We start from the raw sequence: 19,069 nt of genomic DNA on the forward strand, positions 1-19,069 counted from the left end.
AATGTTGAGATCTGCTTTCAGTGGCCACTGAGTCTCCTCAGTCCTTGCCTTGCACTTCCAAAGCAAAGCCTAAAGCTACTGCCAAAATTAAGATGAAGAGAACAGCCAGGAAAGGGGTGGCAGTCAGCCATCCTACCCTAAGATTCCTTAACAACAAAATAATAACAATAACAATAATAATGATGATGATGATGATAGCTAACACATAGTGCTTTCCATGAACCAACACTGTTCTTTTTTTTTTTAAGATTTTATTTATTTATTTGAGAGGGAGAGAATGAGAGATAGAGAGCACGAGAGGGAAGAGGGTCAGAGGGAGAAGCAGACTCCCTGCTGAGCAGGTAGCCCGACGTGGGACTCGATCCTGGGACTCCAGGATCATGACCTGAGCCGAAGGCAGTCGCTTAACCAACTGAGCCACCCAGGGGCCCGAGCCAACCCTGTTTTAAGTACTTTGCGTGGACTAAGTAATTTAATCCCCCCCACCAAACTCTACACTCCTTTTCATTCTATTCCTCGTGGCAGAGCTGCAGAAGTAGGAGACACCTGCCTCTGGGTCCCAGCCATCTTCCTGGGGGATCCTAAGTATACCTCTTCTGTAGCAGGAAGACCAAGTCAGAGCTCTCTGACTCCCTAAGTTAGGTGAGGGGCTCCTCTGAGCCTCCATAGGCCCCAGACTTCCCCCTGATTGCCTGGAGTTGTTACTGACCATTTCCCTAGGATTCATGTCTAAACTCTCTTTGACCCACAGTAGGCCAGGCAGAGCAGTATAACTGGGTCCAAAGCAGGGCCTGGGTGGGTTTGCTGGGAAAAGCCCTCATTTATCCCACCAGTCTCCAAAGTCCCTTTGCTCATCACCACCCCCACCTTTCATGGAAAAGAGGCTCCAGAAAAGGATGGTGTAGAGGCATTTATTGGATGTTTATGGGGTTGGTCCACATGGATCTAGATTTGGGACAAGGGCCTCCTGAGGGCTGCCTGGGATGTCACTGGCAGTCACTGTGGCCATGAAGCAGTGCTGGAGCAGACGTTTGGGGTCCACAACCTGCTGCTCATTGCAGTCTAGCCATGGGTTCAGGAAGGGGTGATTCTGTCCAAGAATGCTCACTCCTGGCACCTCCATCGAATTGCCTGCATTTCCACCTTGGCAGTCAGGGGGCGCCTCCTCTTTGGGGTCTGGAAAACAGCAAGCCGAAGGCATTCCTCTTACCTTCCTCCCTGACAGTCACATGCACCCTGGCTAAGTTTCCTGAGTGCTTACCTTGGGCAGGACTCACTCAGTCTTAAATGCATCATTCGCTTAACAAATATTTATTAACAACATACTACATCATTCACTAGGAGCTGTCCGTGCTTCTAATGAACTTAAAGTCTAGTGGGGGAGACAGACAATAAATAATTGTTAGGAAAAAATGAAGACTTGACCTTGACCATAAACCCATGAGGTAGGTACTATTAAAAACTAATTTTATAGATGAGGATACAGATGAGGATACACAATTAGCATGCAGAAAAGTGCTGGAAAAATTTAAAACATATATTATTCTCTTCTTTAAGAATAGATTCCATGACACACTACTGATTTATCCTCTCCTCTGTATATGAGCTTGAAAGGAGGCTCACTTGGGTGGGTTTGCTGGGAAAAGCCCTCATTTATCCCACCAGTCTCCAAAGTCCCTTTGCTCCCTTTTAGTATTCCCCACTTCTCGTTCATGACTTATTCTGCCGAAATTTACTTGGTTTCTGCTCCCAACATACCTCAAAACGTTTTGTCACTAAATCCCACAGTCACTTACGAATCCTTACCTCCCTTGACGTATTAGGAGCATTTGACACAATTGAGCATTCCTGCCTTTTTGGATAAAATGTGTATCAAGCGTTCAGGGGTACCTGGCTGGCTCAGTTGGTGGAGCATGAGACTCTTGATCTCAGGGTTGTGGGTTCAAGCCCCATGTTGGGTATAGAGATTACTTTAAAATAAAATCTTTAAAAAAAAATAGCATTATCAACTGTTCAAGCCGGAAATGTGAGTCACCAAGTCCCTCTGATTCCACCAATTACCATCTTCCATATTCACCCATTTCTCTACATCTTCAGGGCCACCACCCTCAGTCAGGCTTTCATCTTCTTCCTCCCAGACCACTGGAACACCCTCTAGTTGGGTGTCCTTCAGTTTACCCTCCAGTTTGTAGCCAGAGAGAGCTTTCTAAAGTCAAGTGAGTCCATGTACTGTTCTTTCTCAAAAGCCTTCAATGTCTTCCCATTACCTGTCATCCTTGGGGTGGCATTCAAGGCTCTTCACATACTGTCCCTTCCCTTCTCTTTGGCTTCATTACTATCACTCTTCCCTTAAGAACTCGATGTTTGCGACACCAAGGTTTTTATTGTGCCCTAAATAGCGCCATTCCTTTACATCTCTGATTTTTTGCTTGTGCTGTTTCTTCTGCCTGGAATGACATTTTATACCTTCTCTGTCTAGAAAGCTCCATTGATTGGGGATACCCAGGAAGAATGATGCCTCTGAAACTAGGGGAAGAGTGAATTTTAAGAAGGAAGTTATATTGGACATTGGAGTTGACTACGTAACATTCATTCCACCTCTTCCCATCTGGTAATAGCAATTATATTTGGGTGGTATTGGTCCCATCCCAGCTCTAGGAGTGGGGTTGATCTGAGCCAATCAGATAATCCCATTCCTTTGCCACATGGATTGGTAATGGGTGCATAGCATTTCCCTGGGGACAATGATTGGTTTAGGGGTGGACACATGCCCTGAATGGTCCAATCAGAGTAGAGCTCAGCCCCCCCCCCCCCCACTTTGAAGGAAGAGATAGTTTCCTCTTTCTTCTCCTGGCTAGAGGGAAACAAAAAGCTGGTGGCCCCAGGGACTGTTGGTAGCCAACTTTCTACCATAAGAAAAGTCAGCCTGAGGAGTTAGCCAAGTCAAAATAGACGGTAGAGTTGAAAGAATCTTATAGGATAGAGCCACAAACCTGACAACATAGTGAACTTCTATTCAAACCATGCATAAAGCCTACCTTATTTTTAGACTTCTCACCCACTGAGCCAATAAATTTCCTTTTTTGTTGTTTGTTTTGTTTTGAACTTTCTATTTTTAAATAATTGAAGACTCATAAGAAGTAACAAAAATAGTACACTTATCCTTCACCTAGGGTAGCTTTCCCCAATGATAACATCTTAAATTACCACAGAATAACTTCAAAACTAGGAGGCTGACATTGATACAATATGATTAACTAAACTACAAATCCTATTCAATTCCTACCAGTTTTTATATGTATTTTTTTTTTCTTTTTGGTGTATGGTACTGTCAAAGTTTATCACATATATAGATTTATATAATCACTGCCACAGTCAGGATAAAGAACTCTTCCATCACCACAAAGAAACTTTCTCATGCTTCCTCTTTATACTTGTACCTTCCTCCTAAACCTAACTCCTGGTAACCACTAACCTGTTCTCCATCACTATAATTTTGTCATAGCAGAAGTGTGATATAAATGGAACTATATAGTATACACCCTTTTAAGACTGGCTTTTTTCACTCTATATAACACACTTGAAACCCATTTAAGTTGTTGTGTGTATCAATAGTGCATTCCTTTTTATGGCTGCATATATTCCATTGGGTGGTTGTACCATTTGTTCATTGAAGGACTTTTGGGTTGTTTCCAGTTTTTGTCAATTACAAATAAAGCTGCTATGAACATTCATGTATAGTTTTGTGCAGACATACATTTTCATGTCTCTAGGATAAATACGTAGGAGTGTAATTGCTGATTTGCATGGTACAGTGGGCTGAATGGTAGCCCCCAGATATTAGGTCCTAATCTCTGGAACCTGTGAATGTTACCTTATATGGTAAAATTTTGCAGATGTGATTAAATTAAGGTTTTTTTTTCCTAAAGATTTTATTTACTATTTGACAGAGGGTATGGGGGGCGGAGCACAAGCAGGGGGAGCTGCAGAGAGAGAGAGAGAGAGGGAGAAGCAGGCTCCCCACTGAGCAGGGAGCCCGACGCAGGGCTCGATCCCAGGATACTGGGATCATGACCTGAGCCAAAGGCAGACGCTTAACCAGCCGAACCACCAGGTGCCCCAGATTAAGGATTTTGAGATAAGGAGCTTATCCTGAATTATCTGGGTGGGTCCTAAATGCCATCACCACTGCCTTTATGAGAGAAAGGCAGAGGGAGATGGACACACACAGAGTGTTGTAAAGAGACACATAGAGATTGCAGTGATACAGCTACAAGCACAGGGATGCTGGCAGTCACCAGAAACTGGACAAGGCCAGGAGCAGATTCTCCCCTGGAGCCTTTAATTTCAACCCAGTGAGACTGATTTTGGATTTCTGGGCCCCGGAAATGTGAGATAATGCCTTTCTGTTATGTTAAGCCACCAAGTTTGTGGAAATTTGTTACAGCAGCTGTAGGAAGCTAATACATAGAGTAAGTGTATGTTTAACTTTATGAAAACACCAAACTGACGGATGGTGAGAATGGCTGATTAGGGATCTCCCACCAACACCTTTTAGAGGGAGAACTGAACTCTTGCCTATCATTTTCCCCGTTTTTTTTTTTTTTGTCTCTTATTAAATGTGTCTAGGTTGGAATATCACCTCTACATTTACCTCATTCACCTCATCTGCAAAATAGAGTTGATAATAGCCACTTGGCAGAGTAGTTGAGCAGGTTAAATGGGATAAGGTGTTTAAAGCATAGCGCCCAGCACAACAGTAGGAACTCAGTCACCCTTCTGATCAAGCTAGTTCCTCACAGAGTACCAGAGTAAGAAAGTTACGGTCTTTGTTGCATCCTGAGTTTGGGGGATGGGGTTGGGGTTGGGGTGGAAGTGATGGGATAGTACAGAATGCCTGGGCAGCAGGAGGAACCTATTTTCAGAAACTCTGGTCCATTTCCACTCTGCTCTTGCCCCCTAGTCAGATATCATGGCCCCAAGATACAGTGCAATGATTGTAGGCTTTAGAATCTGGGAGATCGGGGTTGACTCCTCAGCAACACAAGCTCACTAGCTGTGTGGACTTGGCTAATGCACTTCCCTTGGCTAACCCATGGTTTCCTCTGCTATACAATGGGGCTAATGATCTCTGCACATGTCCTGCTAGAGAGGGAGACAGAAATGAAACATTTTTGTAAAGGTAAAGCTCTGATGAATATAAGACAGTGGGTCTGTAAACTGTCTCAGATGCAGGAGGGACAGGAGGCTCCTGGTAGATGCTGTGAGTTCAGAGGAAGGAGAGCGTGGCACTTAATGAAGGGGAGGAACTAAGAGCTGAGTTTGGGCAAAAGGCAGAGAGAGCTGAAATCTATCACTTAGTAAAAGGTCAGGAAATGCATTTTCCATCTTAAAAATAAGAAGCAAAAAGCAAGATCACAAGCTGTCTCAAACCCTAGAGACTGGATAATCCAGCTGGTGGCTGAGCGGCGAAGAGTAGGAGGGTGGTTTTCATTCACAGGGCCAAGGCATGAACTATATTTCATTTGAGTCAGAAAGGTTTGGGGGGACAAAATGGGGAGAAGGGAGGAGAGCAGGGCACAAGCAGGAGCACCCCACAGACCGGGCCTGGTGACACAGAAAGAATGGGACTTTGGGGACACAAAAAGAAACATGTGTTTGAATTCCAGTTCCACGATTTATAAGCTTTAAGCCCTTGGGCAAATCATCTAACCTCCCTGACACCTGCCTTTTGCATCTGTAAGACGGAGGGCAATAATATCTACTGCACTGGGATAGTTGGGAAAATGAGATGAGATCGTGCATGTCAAGTCTCAGCGTCTGGTACACAGTGAGGACTTCCTTGTCACAGCACAGGGATAAGGAGACAAAGGAGTGGGTAGGCTGACTTGGCTCTGTCACTCATTCACTAGGTGACTTTAGGTTCCCGTCTGCAGAATCCTCACCTGTAAAATGCATAGTAATAAGATCTATACTCTGCCCAGTTACTGTGAAGAGCAAATGAGGTGGTCTATTTAGAATTAGTTCATTCCTTTTAACTGTGATATCGTATTTCATTATTCCTCTACTGATGGCCATTTAGTTTGTTTCGAATATGACAAGCTATCATGGAGCTTTCTGTACAAGTCCTCTCCTAGTACAACTATTTCTCTAAGGCAGATAATTAGAAGTGGAATTATGGAGTATAGGGTATAGATATTTTTAGTTTAAACAGATTTGCCAAATTGGTCCACAAAGTGGTTGTGCCAATTTATACTCTTACCAGTAGCATATGACAGTATCAATTCCTCACACCCAAATTTCTCACTGTTAATATGATCCATTTTGGGACTTTTGCCAATGTAATTGATTTTTTTAAAGATTTTATTTATTTATTCATGAGAGACGGAGAGAGAGAGAGAGAAGCAGAGGGAGAAGCAGGCTCCCAAGGAGCAGGGAGCCCGATGCGGAACTCGATCCCAGCACCCTGGGATCATGACCTGAGCTGAAGGCAGACGCTTAACCATCTGAGCCACCCAGGCGCCCTAATTGATTTTTTTTAAGTTTATTTTTTTAGTAATCACTACCCCTAGTGTGGGACTTGAACTCACGACCCCAAGATCAAGAGTTGCATGCTCCTCTGACTGAGCCAGCCAGGTACCCCGCCAATGTAATCATTTAAAAAAGTTATATAGAGCGCCTGGGTGGCTCAGTCATTAAACGTCTGCCTTCGGCTCAGGTCGTGGTCCCAGGGTCCTGGGATCGAGCCCCGCATCGGGCTCCCTGCTCAGAGGGAAGCCTGCTTCTCCCTCTCCCACTCCCCCTGCTTGTGTTCCCTCTCTCACTGTCTCTCTCTCTGTCAAATAAATAAACAAAATATTTAAAAAAAAAAATAAAAAAATAAAAAGTTATATAATTGGGGCGCCTGGATGGCTCAGTGGGTTAAGCGTCCAACTGTTGATTTCGGTTCAGGTAATGGTCTCAGGGTTGTGAGATCGAGCCCACTGAGTGACCCTCAGCACTCAGTGGGGAGTCTTCTAGAGGATTCTCTCTCTCCCCCTCCTTTTCTCCCCTCCCCACTTGTGCGCATACTCTCTTTCTCTCTCAATCTCTCCCAAATAAATACATCTTCCCCCCTCTGTCTCTCTAAAATAAATAAATCTTTAAAAAAATTAAAAAGTTACATCATCCTTAAATTGGATTCTTCTTTCTTTCTTTATTGGGAGTCAGGGCAGAGGGAGAAGGAGAGAGAGACTCTTAAGCAGGCTCCCAACACCCAGCTCAGAGTCCAACGCAAGGCTCAATCTCACAACCCTGAGATCATGACCTGAGCAGAACTCAAGAGTTGGACACTTAACCAGCTGAGCCACCCAGGTGCCCCGCATTCTTCTCATTATTAATAGGGTTGAGCAGCACTTTTTCATATGTGTTGAGCATTTGTATTTCTTTTTTTGTAAATTACGTTTTCCTCATTTGTTTAAAGATGTGCCTATATATTCTGGATATCAGCCTCATCTCTATTTTATATATAGTTGATTCTTATTATTCACAGTAGTTATAGTCTATAAAGTTACCACAGACACTGAATTAACGAATGCTGAATCATTGCTCTTAGGGAAAATACAAGGTTAGGTGCCTGTGAGTCTCTGGTCACAACAGTTTTGTCAACTGACCAATACATAAATTTGTTGCTTGTGTGTTTTGTTTGAAGACACATTGTTTAGTATATATATAGTATATATATTTAGTGTATATATATTAATATATAATATATATATTATACTATATATATACTATATATATAGTATATTATATATTATTGACTCATTAACATTGAACTCATGACCAACAGCACTATAACTCCTGCCTGAGCAAAGTTTATCTAACACATGTATTTTCTCCACAGGGTACATCACAGGCTTCTTATGCTTAGGAACAGGAGAGAATACTTCAGCACTACATTTGGGGGCCACTTTATTTTATTTATTTATTTTCTTAAAAGGTTTATTTATTTTGAGAGTGAGAATGAGAGAGAGAGTACATGAGAGGGGGGAGGGTTAGAGGGAGAAGCAGGCTCCTCGCTGAGCAGGGAGCCCGATGCAGGACTCGATCCCGGCACTCGATCCCGGGACTCCAGGATCATGACCTGAGTGGAAGGCAGTCGCTTAACCAACTGAGCCACCCAGGCGCCCTGGGGGCCACTTTAAACAGTGAAGTTAACAAGAATCACAAAAATGCAAAAAACATGGCACTAAATAGACACTTGTTTACCGTATGAGAGCTGAAAATAAGAAGGCAGAGTGTAGACTTGTTTAACCTCAGCTGGGAATGTGTGTGATAGGGCAACTCAAATTTTTTGCTGCTCTTCACATGTCCACATCCACAAATGACCTCAAAAGCACAGCAAGTATTGATTTTGAGGTTACAGATAAATTTTAGCAAGTAGACAAACTTGGAAGTATCAACTCTGTGAATAATGAGGATTGTTTACATGTGTGTATTTATCTTTACATTTATAATATCCCTGCAGTCCATCACTTGTTTTATAACGTTATGTATGATGTCTTTTTTTTTTTTTTTGAGAGGAAGAGAGAGAGAGGGAGTGGGGCAGGGAGGGGCAGAGGGAGAGAAAGAATATTAAGCAGGCTCCCCACTGAGCACTGAGGCCCACTCAGGCTTCATCCCATGACCCTGAGATCATGACCTGAACTGAAATCAAGAGTTGGACTCTTTAACTGACTCAACTACCCAGGCACCCCTGTCTTATTTTTATTTCATGACTATTTGCATTTGATGAAGGCAAATTTCCCAATTTTTCCCCTTATTTAAAAAAATTAAATGTTTTATTCAAATTCCTATATTTTAATTAATCTGTTTCTAGACTCTTTTTTTAAGATTTTATTTATTTACTTGACAGAGAGAGAGCACGAGAGTGAACACACAAGCAAGGGGGAGCAGCAGAGGGAGAGAGAGAAGCAGGCTTTCCGCTGAGCAGGGAGCCCGATGTGGGGCTCGATCCCAGGACCCTGGGATCATGACCTGAGCCGAAGGCAGACGCTTAACGACTGAGCCACCCAGGTGCCCCTAGACTCTCTTTTTGTTCTAGGGTTTTTCAGCATTGGCACTATTTACATTTTGGGTTGGATAATTCTTTGCTGTGGAGCGCTGTCTTCTGTATTGTAGGATGTTTAACAGCATCCCTGGCCTCTACCAAGAGATACCTTCCCCAGTTGCGACAACCAAAAATGTCTCCAGACATTGCCAAATGTCCCTGGGTGGTCGGGTGGGGGGGCAAATGTACACCCCACTGAGGACCACCGCATTGCCCAATTCTATCTGTCAATTGCTGTGCCAATATCAAGCGGACAATTCTTAAATCTTTTAAAAATGTCTGTTATCTGATAGGGCAAGTCCCTCCTCTTTCTTTTCCAAAATTGTTCTGCACTTTTACTCTTCTAGATTAATTTTAGAACTAATTTGACAAATTCCATGAAATGTTTTCTTGGGAATTTTATTTATAAATTAATTTGGGGAGAACTGGTATGTCTATGATATTGAGCCTTCTATCCACATACCTGCCGTATCTCATGAGATAGGTTCTTTTATGCCTTTCATTAACTTCTTGATTTTTCTCTATAAAAGTTGAAGCCTGGGCTGTCTCTGGTCTCCCTGGGCTGTCTGGATCTATGCTCAGGCTTTCTTCCTGTTCCCCAGCCACTGCTTCCCAGGTTCCTGACTACAAGGGGAGCCAGAAGAATCCTTCTACCCTCAAAAGCCATCCTTCCTGCTTTTCAATGCTCAGCAACAGCAGGGTTATTTATTGTCACCAGGATCTGAGAAGGGTTCTTGTGCTGTTGTTTGTTGCACAAGTTGATGTCAAGTTGGAAAACTAATCTTTTACAACTAAAAAAGCCCTCTCTGTCGTTCTCTGAAATTTAGCTACTACCCACCTTTCTACTGCTCTAATTGCCACCCCTGCTTCTTCTGCTTAGCTTAAATTCCTGCCTGGCCTTATTTCCTATGGTGCCCCAGGGTGAATGACCCAGTCACTGCATAGGTCTTACTCAGAACTGCCCACACACTTTTACCCGTTATTTATCCTATCCTGGAATGCCTTTTCTCCTTTTACTCAGCCAACTCCTTTGCTAATTCAGCACTCATTCAAATCTACTCTCCTTTTTGAAATTCTCCTTACATTTGGTATTAAACAATTTTGTACTTAATTATATATCTGCCCAGACCCAGTGTGGTAGGCAGAAGAAAGAACATGATTCAAGGTAGAAAAACAGGGGCTGAATTTTAGCCTGACCATTTATTAGCTGTGACACTTTAGTAAGTAATCTAATCTGTTTTAGCCTTGATTTTTCTCATCTATAAAATGGAGATAATAATACTCATTTTGAGTGTTGTCTACCAAACTACAGAGAAAGATCACTTGCTAGTAGGCACTTGTATCTTTCACAGTACCTTGCAGAGTTTGTAAAAATGTGTGCAATACTTATGAAAAAGCAACCCTTTTGGTGGGGGGTGCCTTTTGAGGCTCTAGAGGGCCTATGCTAATAACGAAGGAGGAGGTAGTCCAGCAATTCAGATTATGGAAAAATAACTGTACTTAATTTCTGAACAAATTGCTGGAGAGCAGCAAATTTTGCTTATTAATTCTATTTTGTTTGGGATAATATTAAAATCAATTTTCATTCCCTAAGGCTAGAATTTGAAAACACTGTCTGAGAAAATCCACAAGATGGATTAATCTTTTTGTGACAAACAGAATGCTAACTGGGCGCCTGGGTGGCTCAGTTGGTTAAGCAACTGCCTTCGGCTCAGGTCATGATCCTGGAGTCCTGGGATCGAGTCCCACATCGGGCTTCCTGCTCAGCGGGGGGTCTGCTTCTCCCTCTGACCCTCTTCCCTCTCATGCTCTCTGTCTCTCATTCTCTCTCTCAAATAAATAAATAAAATTAAAAAAAACCAAATAGAATGCTAACTATGTCAAGTTATTTTGATAAACACTGAGCACATGAAGAGTTTGGGATGAAAATGTTCAGATCGTGAACCTCCTAAAAAAATGTGCTGCTGCTTCGGAATATTCTAGGAACTCTCGTAAGGCAAATGTTCCAAACATCATCGAAATATCCCCCCCTCTGTAAAGGTGCTAGTCTGTTTACTACAAGGAAATCATGAGGTCTGTTTCTTACCTGGAGGCTGGAGACTTAAGCCTGGGTCCAACTTCGTGTGGGGCTTAGAGCTGATGAACAGGTAACAAAGCACGCAGGCGGTGACAATGAAGGCCAGGAGAACCACTGCTGCTATGGACAGGCCCACAAGAGCGCCAATGCTGGGGAGAGAAGACCAGAGGGAGCTGAGTGTCGGGAGGGGACTTCAGAGGCAACCCGTTAGACGTGAAGTATTGTCGGTGTTATAGGCATAAGCTGGCTTCAACTTTTGTTCTGTCTCTACTTGCCTTAGGCCATTTGGGCCTAAGCATGAGACAGAGCATTAGCTGTGTGCCCAGGACTCACCACATATGTAACATGACTTGCGTCAGTGCCACCACGTAACTGGGACTCAGTTTGTGTTTCCCTTCCTGTTTTTTCCTTCCCTCCCTACTTTCTTCAACCTGCATCCCACCCCAGGGAGCTGGAGATGGTCTTAAAGAGCCCTCCCCATGATGCTGTTTCTTAAAAATCAAGACACATAGTAGGCCTTAGTTAAAAACCAGCTGTCCTTCCAACCTCCTTCCAGGTAGTTTCCAACTCACCCTCCACTGGGTCATCATGCCAGTGTGGACTCCATGTTTAGAAGACCTCCCCACTGCTGTTCCCTCACCCTCCAACCTTGCCACCTCTGCCCCCAAGTCAGACCCTGGTCACCTGGTCTCCAGACAACACCTCCTGGCTCATTTGGGAGTCACTGTCTTTCCTGCTTCATATGATTCCTCCCAATCATCTCCCCACATTAGTTTTACCTGTCCTTGAAGGCCCATCTCAAATGTCTCCTGACCTCAATAATGCTTTCCTTGGCCATCTTTCTCTCTCCTTTGCCCACCCCATGCCAGCTAATCCACCCAGGACACTTCCCTCAGGGCCTTTAGCACTTCCCACTGGGTCAGGCAGCCCAATGTGGCAGCAAAGAGCAAAGGGCTTTGGAACCAAACCTACCTGGGTTAGGACCCAGGTATGTAACAACTCACTCTGAGATCTTGCTGAAGTTATTATACATTTTGAGCCTCAGCTTCTTTGTCTGAAAAGTGAAAATGAACAAAACACAGTATTTCACAAAGACACATGGGTGGCTCAGTCAGTTAAGCGTCTGCCTTCGGCTCAGGTCATGATCCCAGAGTCCTGGGGATTGAGACTCCCCTGCTCAGCGGGGAGTCCCCTTCTCCCTCTCCCTCTGCCGTTCCCCCTGCTTGTGTGGGCTCTCTCTGTTAAGTAAATAAATAAACTCTTAAAAAAAAACCCAAAACACAGTACTTCACAGGTGGTATAGTAAGGATGACTAATATATGTAATATTCTTTTTTTTAATGTTTTATTTATTTATTCATGAGAGTCAGAGAGAGAGAGGCAGAGGCAGAGGGAGAAGCAGGCTCCCCGCCTAGCAGGGAGCCCGATGCGGGACTCGATCCCAGGACCCTGGGATCATGACCTAAGCCGAAGGCAGACGCTTAACCATCTGAGCCACCCAGGCGCCCTATATGTAATATTCTTGACACATAGTAGGTGTTCAACATATTCCTCATGTGTTCCTTGAAGGCAGAATCAGACCATAAATAATCAGCTTTGTCCTCCCCTTGCAGAAGCCCTGGCACATAGTAAGCATTTAGTAAATATTACTGAGTACCCACTATGTGTCAGGCACTGTGAGATATTCTCCCAACAGTAGCGGATAGGTAGGCAGCAGGCTTTGTTTGTGTGCCCTTCCTGTCTATGACTTCTTCACCAGCTTTTCTGTCCACCCCTCGCCCTGACCCCAGCCCCAGACTTTTGCCCTTGCCACTTCTGCCAGATTTTGCTCCCAGCTAGCTGGTGACTTATTTCCCAGCTAGCTGATAGCTAAGTTCCACTAAACAGAATCACCTTAGAGCTTTGGAAAATCTGTCTTCCCATGGCAAAATAAATTACTGAACACCCCTGCAATGGATTAGTTTAGAGCCATTAAAAACATGTTTTCAAATAATATTTAAGATCAAGGATAGGGACGCCTGGGTGGCTCAGTCGGTTAAGCGTCTGCCTTTGGCTCAGGTCATGTTCCCAGGGTCCTGGGATCGAGTCCCACATCGGGCTCCTTGCTCAGTGGGGAGTCTGCCTCTCCCTCTTCCTGCTGCTCCCCCTGCTTGTGCGTGCTCTCTCTCTCTCAAATAAATAAATAAAAATCTTTAAAAAATAAAATAAAAAAAGATCAAGGATAAGTTCTGATGAGATAATGCTAAGTGAAAAGAGTAGGACATGATACTAAATATATAGCATAATTCCAACTTAAATAAACATATACATAATTATACATATGTAAGGTTAGATAGAAATACACCAAAATGCTAACAGGCTGTCTCTGGTTGTAGTGCAGGCTGTGGATGTCCTGGCCGTGTTCCATGGGGTCTTGTAATTGTAGAATATTCTGGCCAGGGTTTCAAATGCCAGCATCTATATACCTTGGCCTGAGGGCTTTCTTTGGGCCCAGAACAGTCTCCATCTGTACACTGAGCAGGTGAGAAGTGCAGGAAAATTAATGCCTCCCTTCTCCCATTGACACAGAACCAATGATTGACACAAATTGTGTGTGAATACCCAGTTTCCTGGCCCTTAGGTGGGATGACTCTGAGGTGTAATTTCTACATGGGCTGGCAGAGCTCAGCAGGCATAAGCTCCAGTAACCCTCAGTGGTGACCCACTATCGTTTGCTCTTACCCTTCCCTGCCTCACTTTGCCATGCGCAACCCATATTTTCTAGGATGGCTTTCCATAAAACTACTTGCCCTCAAATCCTTGTTTCTAAGTCTTTTGGGGAATCCAAGCTAAGACACTAGATCTTCCATGATTCCCTTGTCCTTTCCACATTTTCCATATTGAGCATGTAGTACCTTTTAGTTCTTATAAGTACTTTAATCAAACATTATTTCCCCTTTCAAGATATGCTGTTTATAAGGCTATTATCTGGAAGGCTTGGGCTCCGGTTGGGCCCCCATACTTTACATGGGACATCTGTGACCACCTGGATGGAAAGCGCCCTCTAAAAGGAAGGTCCTTTGAGGAATGGGTGAGAGAGCTGGCAGGAGATATCCCAGATTAGCAGTCAGACAGGGAGCGGGCACTGTCTCTGATGGTCTGTCTGGGGACAGAGGAACCAGGCCCCAAGGACAGAGCTGGGAACAACAGAGGCAGCTCCAAGGGGAAACATCTGTGCTTGGCCAAAGATGAACTTTATTTATTTATTTTTTTAAAGATTTTATTTATTTATTTGAGAGAGAGAATGAGATAGAGAGCACATGAGGGGGGGAGGGTCAGAGGGAGAAGCAGACTCCCCACTGAGCAGGGACCCCAATGCGGGACTCGATCCCGGAACTCCAGGATCATGAACTGAGCCAAAGGCAGTCGCTTAACCAACTGAGCCACCCAGGCGCCCCCAAAGATGAACTTTAAATGATTAGAGTTGTCCCCAGGTGAATGGACTGCCTCGAGAGGTGGTAAGTTCTCTATTATTGCGTGGGTTTATAAAGAATACTGGGATGAGGGGCGCCTGGGTGGCTCAGTCGTTAAGCGTCTGCCTTCAGCTCAGGTCATGATCCCAGGGGCCTGGGATAGAGCCCCGCATCGGGCTCCCTGCTCCACAGGAAGCCTGCTTCTCCCTCTCCCACTCGCCCTGCTGTGTTCCCTCTCTCGCTGTGTGTCTCTCTCTGTCAAATAAATGAATAAAAAAATCTTAAAAAAAAAAAAAAAAGAATACTGGGATGAGTACACTTTTCAGTGAAGTTAGAGTTTCCTGCCCTGGGTGGGAAACTGAAGAGCTGCTAGCCTTCTAGGAGTTCACAGATCCATAACTCTGAGAGAGAGATAACACACTGTGACCCCTAGGAGAGAATTGGAGAGGCGGTCTAACAAATTCTCTGTTAGGGCTTTTGAGTTAGGCTGTTCTAAGTTCAAATCTGGGTTCTGTCATATATAAACTGAAAAATCCTTCATCTCTTGATCTTCGTTTTCTTCATTTGTAAAGGTTCCTATCTCACCAGGTGTCCCTAAAGATTAAATGAGGTGGTGTACACACAGTGCCTGACAACCGATTCTGCCCTGCAGCAAGGCTGCTGCCTTTTGGCTCACATCCTGGTAAAAAACAGAGCTGCTGATAAAGGGTGTTCAGAAAGTGGACCAGACATGTGATAGCACCAGCTGCTTCTCCACGGGGAGTCTTCACTTCCTGAGACACACTTTTAAAGACAGCAATTCTCCTTGAGTACTACCCAAGGAAACAGTTGTTTACCTGAAGATCTTATGTTGTTAAGGACCAACTTTCATGAAAAAGGCCAAATGGAGTTGAGAGCAAAACAAGGTCTCCACCCTGCAGTGGAGCACTCCAGAAGGGTTTAAAGAACATCGATTACCTAGATGTCCTGGGGGACCCTCCGGTTCTCTCCTCCACTTTGTAACTGTCTGTGATGTTTATGAACCATGTTATGTCCAAGCCTAGGAAGAGTCAGCCCTGCGGCCTAAACCTTTCAACTGCCCTTGAGGTCACAGAACGGGAGCACACTGACATGTGATGTGACCTCAGAGGTCACCCCATCCAACCCTCCACCTCATTGTCTGAACCACTAAAGCACTCCACATATCACGAGGGGCAAAGGCAACAGGAGGGACCACAGGGGTGTTAGAGGGAAGGAGATGTTAGAAGAGGGAGGGGATATTGGCTAGGTGCTGAGGGGGTGTGTGTCTCCAAGGGCCAGCACAGTGCCCAGAAGATACTAGAGGGTCAATGAGTGTCTTTTCAAATGATCTGAGTGAAGGGGGTCATGAGAGAGCCAGGCTAGATTTAGACAGTTGAGCCACAGGACAAGCCCGGACTTTGGCCAGACAGGCCTGCGTTTTCATCCCAGCTCTGCCACTTGCTCTAAGCAGGGCCTTACCAGAGAGTAACTTAACTACTTTCAAGTTTTCTCATCTGTAAAATGGATAGAAGACATGCCAGGGTTGTGAACGTGTGAATACATCTAACTCTTGGTTCGTCCTAGGTGATGTTCTTAAATCTCAGTCTATAAAGACATCGCTAGAAGATCTTGGACAATTCACTTTCATACTCCAAGATTCACTTTCCCACCTGTGAAGTAGGGAAAGAAACTCCCTTCTACTGAGGACATGTAGTATGTATTAGTCACTTTCACATGCATTATTTCACTTAATCCTCACAATTCCACGAGACAGGTAGTACAATTGCCATTTTGAAGATGAGAAAAGAGCTTTGGAGATAATTTGGCTGAATTCACATAGCTATTAAGTGACAGAGCCACGGTTTGGACTGACTGTGTTCTAATCAGCCCCAAAGTTCTACACTGTCTCTATACCTCTAAGGGAGGTCAGTGCTACCATATTTCAGCACCCAGCTCAGTGTTAAGTACACAGTGGGTCTTCAGCAAATACTCCATTGTTATACTCTAGGTACATGTCATATCTCTCTGAATGGATGATGAGCTCCTCAGGGGCAGGGAATAATTAATTTTTGTGTCCCTATTGCCGAGCATAGCACCTGGCACAAAGCAAAGGCTATAAGGAATGAATGAATATATGGTTGAATAGAGAATAAATTAAATCCTCAGGTTACAGATAGCAGCCGAATGTGCAGGACTGGAAAACCTGGCCATCTGAAAATAGTTTTAGAATTACAGGTTGAGCAGTCTAGAAAAAGTGATTATCTATAATTGTCAGTGGCATATGTCAAGTTGATTTCACCTCTTTATCTCTTTGGTCCTAGTCAGAAATCAGGGCAATCATTTATCATACTCTTCATTTGATAGTTACATAAAGACAGGCTCAGAGAGGTTTCTTTGGCAGAATGTCCTTTCCCACCCAGAGGGTATGCAGCCTCTGGTCACATACCTCCAGGAACAGGAAAATCACTGTCTACTGAGATGGCCCACTCCATTTTTGCCAATACCTATTTCCCAGAGCAGGCTCAGGCTTAGGTCCTATTTTCTGGGTGAGGCCTTTGGAGACGGCTAGGAACTGAGACCCACTGCCCTCTCAGCACCATTCTTGGTTCCAGGAATGTCAGCACTGGCCTATCCACCCCCTTTCTTGAACAGGCAAGGAAACTGAGGTCCTTTGGGTGGGGATTCACTCAAATTACTCTTCTATTAATCTATAGTGAGCTGGCTTCTGCTGTGGCATTATGACATTACATGCAGCTCTGATTCCTTGGTCCTCTGCTTTAGCTCAGGAGTAGAGTAGATTCCCAGTACCGGCCCCCTGCCTGGCACAGCTAAGTGTTCAGTAAAGGGTAGCTGAAAGAATGACTAAATAGGAGGAAGAAAGGGTTGAGCCTCAGCTAGGCTGGGATTGACTTGGGGTGTAGCATGAGGTGAGGAGTAAGACTTGGGGATGAGGTCTGGGTGTAGGGGTAGACCATATTTGGAGTCAAGGTGGGGAGGAGAGCTGAGGTAGGTTGCCTTGAGGACTCGGGGAGGTTGGGGCTGGTGATCGATATTGACTGGGGAGTGAGTAAAGTCAGGGATGAGGTCAGGCTAATATTAGGATGGGGACCCTGGTGAGCTCTTGGATTAGGGTAGAGTTTGGGTTTCCTGTAATGTGGGAGATGGGAGTGTTGTATCAGGGAGAGGGTTGGTGTGTAATGTGGGGCTGGGTTCAGGGTCGCAGAGGATGACACTGGGAGTAGGGATGGACTGAAGTTTCTCCAAGGTGGAGTTGGGGGTGAGGTTCAAGTTTGGATCTGAATAATGGTTCAGGTCAGGATGGGGGAAGGGGTTACAGAGGGAGTTGGCTTGGTGACGGGGTGAGAGCAAAGGTCAGTATTGGGCCTGAAGGGCTAAAGGGCGGGTGCGGTCGATGCTGATGCTGGGGCGGGCACGTGGGTGAGGACTGAGGGTTTAGCACGCGCTGGACGGAGGGTGCGGTGAGGGGCTAAGACTGGAGCGGGGTTCTAGCTGGGGTTAGCGCCACGGCCGGTACCTGAGCCACCACATGTAGCTGTGCTCGTAGGGGAAGAAGCTGTGCGGGTCGTCGCAGCAGTACTTGTGGTCGCGGAAGCCGCAGCAGAAGACGGCGGCCGCCTCGCCCCCGGGCCGCGGGCAGCTGAAGCCACGCACCACCTCCTGCTCTGCGCTCACGTAGCTCGTGCAAGCGCCGCTCATCGCGCCCCGCGCGGGGCCCGCCGCCACCTCGGGCTACCAGACGGCCGGGCGAGCGAGGAACGGACGGAGACAGAACTCAGCCGGAGAAAGACAGCGACTGAGGGAGAGAAAAAGCAGAGAGAAGCAGCGCGACAGAGAGGGACGCGGCGAGAGGCGCGGAGACGCAGCAGTTAGAGACCTAGAGTCCCTGAGGACCGGGAAAGGCGACCAGGTACGCAGAACGGGCGCGGCGGGAGGGGATGTGGAGGAGGATGAGGAAAGAGAGGAGGAGGAGAGCGCAGGAGCTGTGGGAGTGGAGAGTGGCGGGAAGGCGGGCGGGGGGGAGCGGGCGCCGGAGCGCGAGCGCGAGCGCGAGGCGGGGGGACCGGATGCGAGGGCGACCCGCGGAGCCGAGAGGAGGGAGCTACCTGGGGGAGCCTCCTGGGCGCGAGTCTGTCCTGCGCTTCCCCCACCCGTCTCACTGCGTTCCCAGTTTATGCACGAGGGTGTTGAGTGCTCAGAGAGACTACACGACATGTCCGAGGTGGCAGGGCGGGAATCGAAGCCACCGCCGCGGATTCCATGGCTGCCCTTGAGCACCCTCCTGGTGCTAGGCGCGGTGCTCGACGCCGGCAATCTCAGGGCAGGGCCAGGCTAGTGCGGGACACAAGCGGCCAGCCAGCGACCACACAGCAGGGTCAGGTATGGGATGATTAGTACACTACTTCACTTAGCCTTCACACCAACCCAGAGG

General features: G+C 45.7%; 1 protein-coding gene and 1 non-coding gene across 4 annotated transcripts; one reads left to right on the forward strand and one right to left on the reverse strand.

Annotated features, from left to right (window-relative positions):
• Window positions 1-922: 922 nt before the first annotated feature.
• SHISAL2A (shisa like 2A) lies at window positions 923-18,336 on the reverse strand. Of its 3 annotated transcripts, none has more exons than XM_028106779.1 (3): window positions 18,155-18,336; window positions 11,178-11,317; window positions 923-1,167 (listed from the first exon to the last, which is right to left on the reverse strand). In XM_028106779.1, exons 1-3 carry the CDS (start codon window positions 18,334-18,336, stop codon window positions 923-925), a joined length of 567 nt encoding a protein of 188 aa, XP_027962580.1. The 3 variants fall into 3 exon arrangements, with proteins under 3 accessions (XP_027962580.1, XP_027962579.1, XP_087879117.1); XM_028106778.2 differs by having other exon boundaries at window positions 923-1,176; XM_088022991.1 differs by having other exon boundaries at window positions 923-1,203.
• On the forward strand, window positions 1,889-1,961 carry TRNAK-CUU (transfer RNA lysine (anticodon CUU)). The gene has a single exon. It is a non-coding gene; the product is annotated as a tRNA-Lys (tRNA).
• Window positions 18,337-19,069: the final 733 nt, after the last annotated feature.

This window comes from Eumetopias jubatus, unplaced genomic scaffold (assembly GCF_037043125.1).
Source record: "Eumetopias jubatus isolate StellerSeaLion01/CBP00866 unplaced genomic scaffold, mEumJub1_p1.0 scaffold_4, whole genome shotgun sequence".
NCBI classification, from domain to species: domain Eukaryota; kingdom Metazoa; phylum Chordata; class Mammalia; order Carnivora; family Otariidae; genus Eumetopias; species Eumetopias jubatus.

Excerpts from the sequence above, each read along its gene's own strand:
- SHISAL2A (XM_088022991.1), bottom strand. The coding sequence starts at position 18,336 with ATGAGCGGCGCTTGCACGAGCTACGTGAGCGCAGAGCAGGAGGTGGTG. Across the intron at positions 11,318-18,154 it reads AGCTACATGTGGTGGCTCAG|CATTGGCGCTCTTGTGGGCC; the intron begins GTACCGGCCGTG and ends TTCTCTCCCCAG. Across the intron at positions 1,204-11,177 it reads CTTAAGTCTCCAGCCTCCAG|GAATGCCTTCGGCTTGCTGT; the intron begins GTAAGAAACAGA and ends GGAAGGTAAGAG.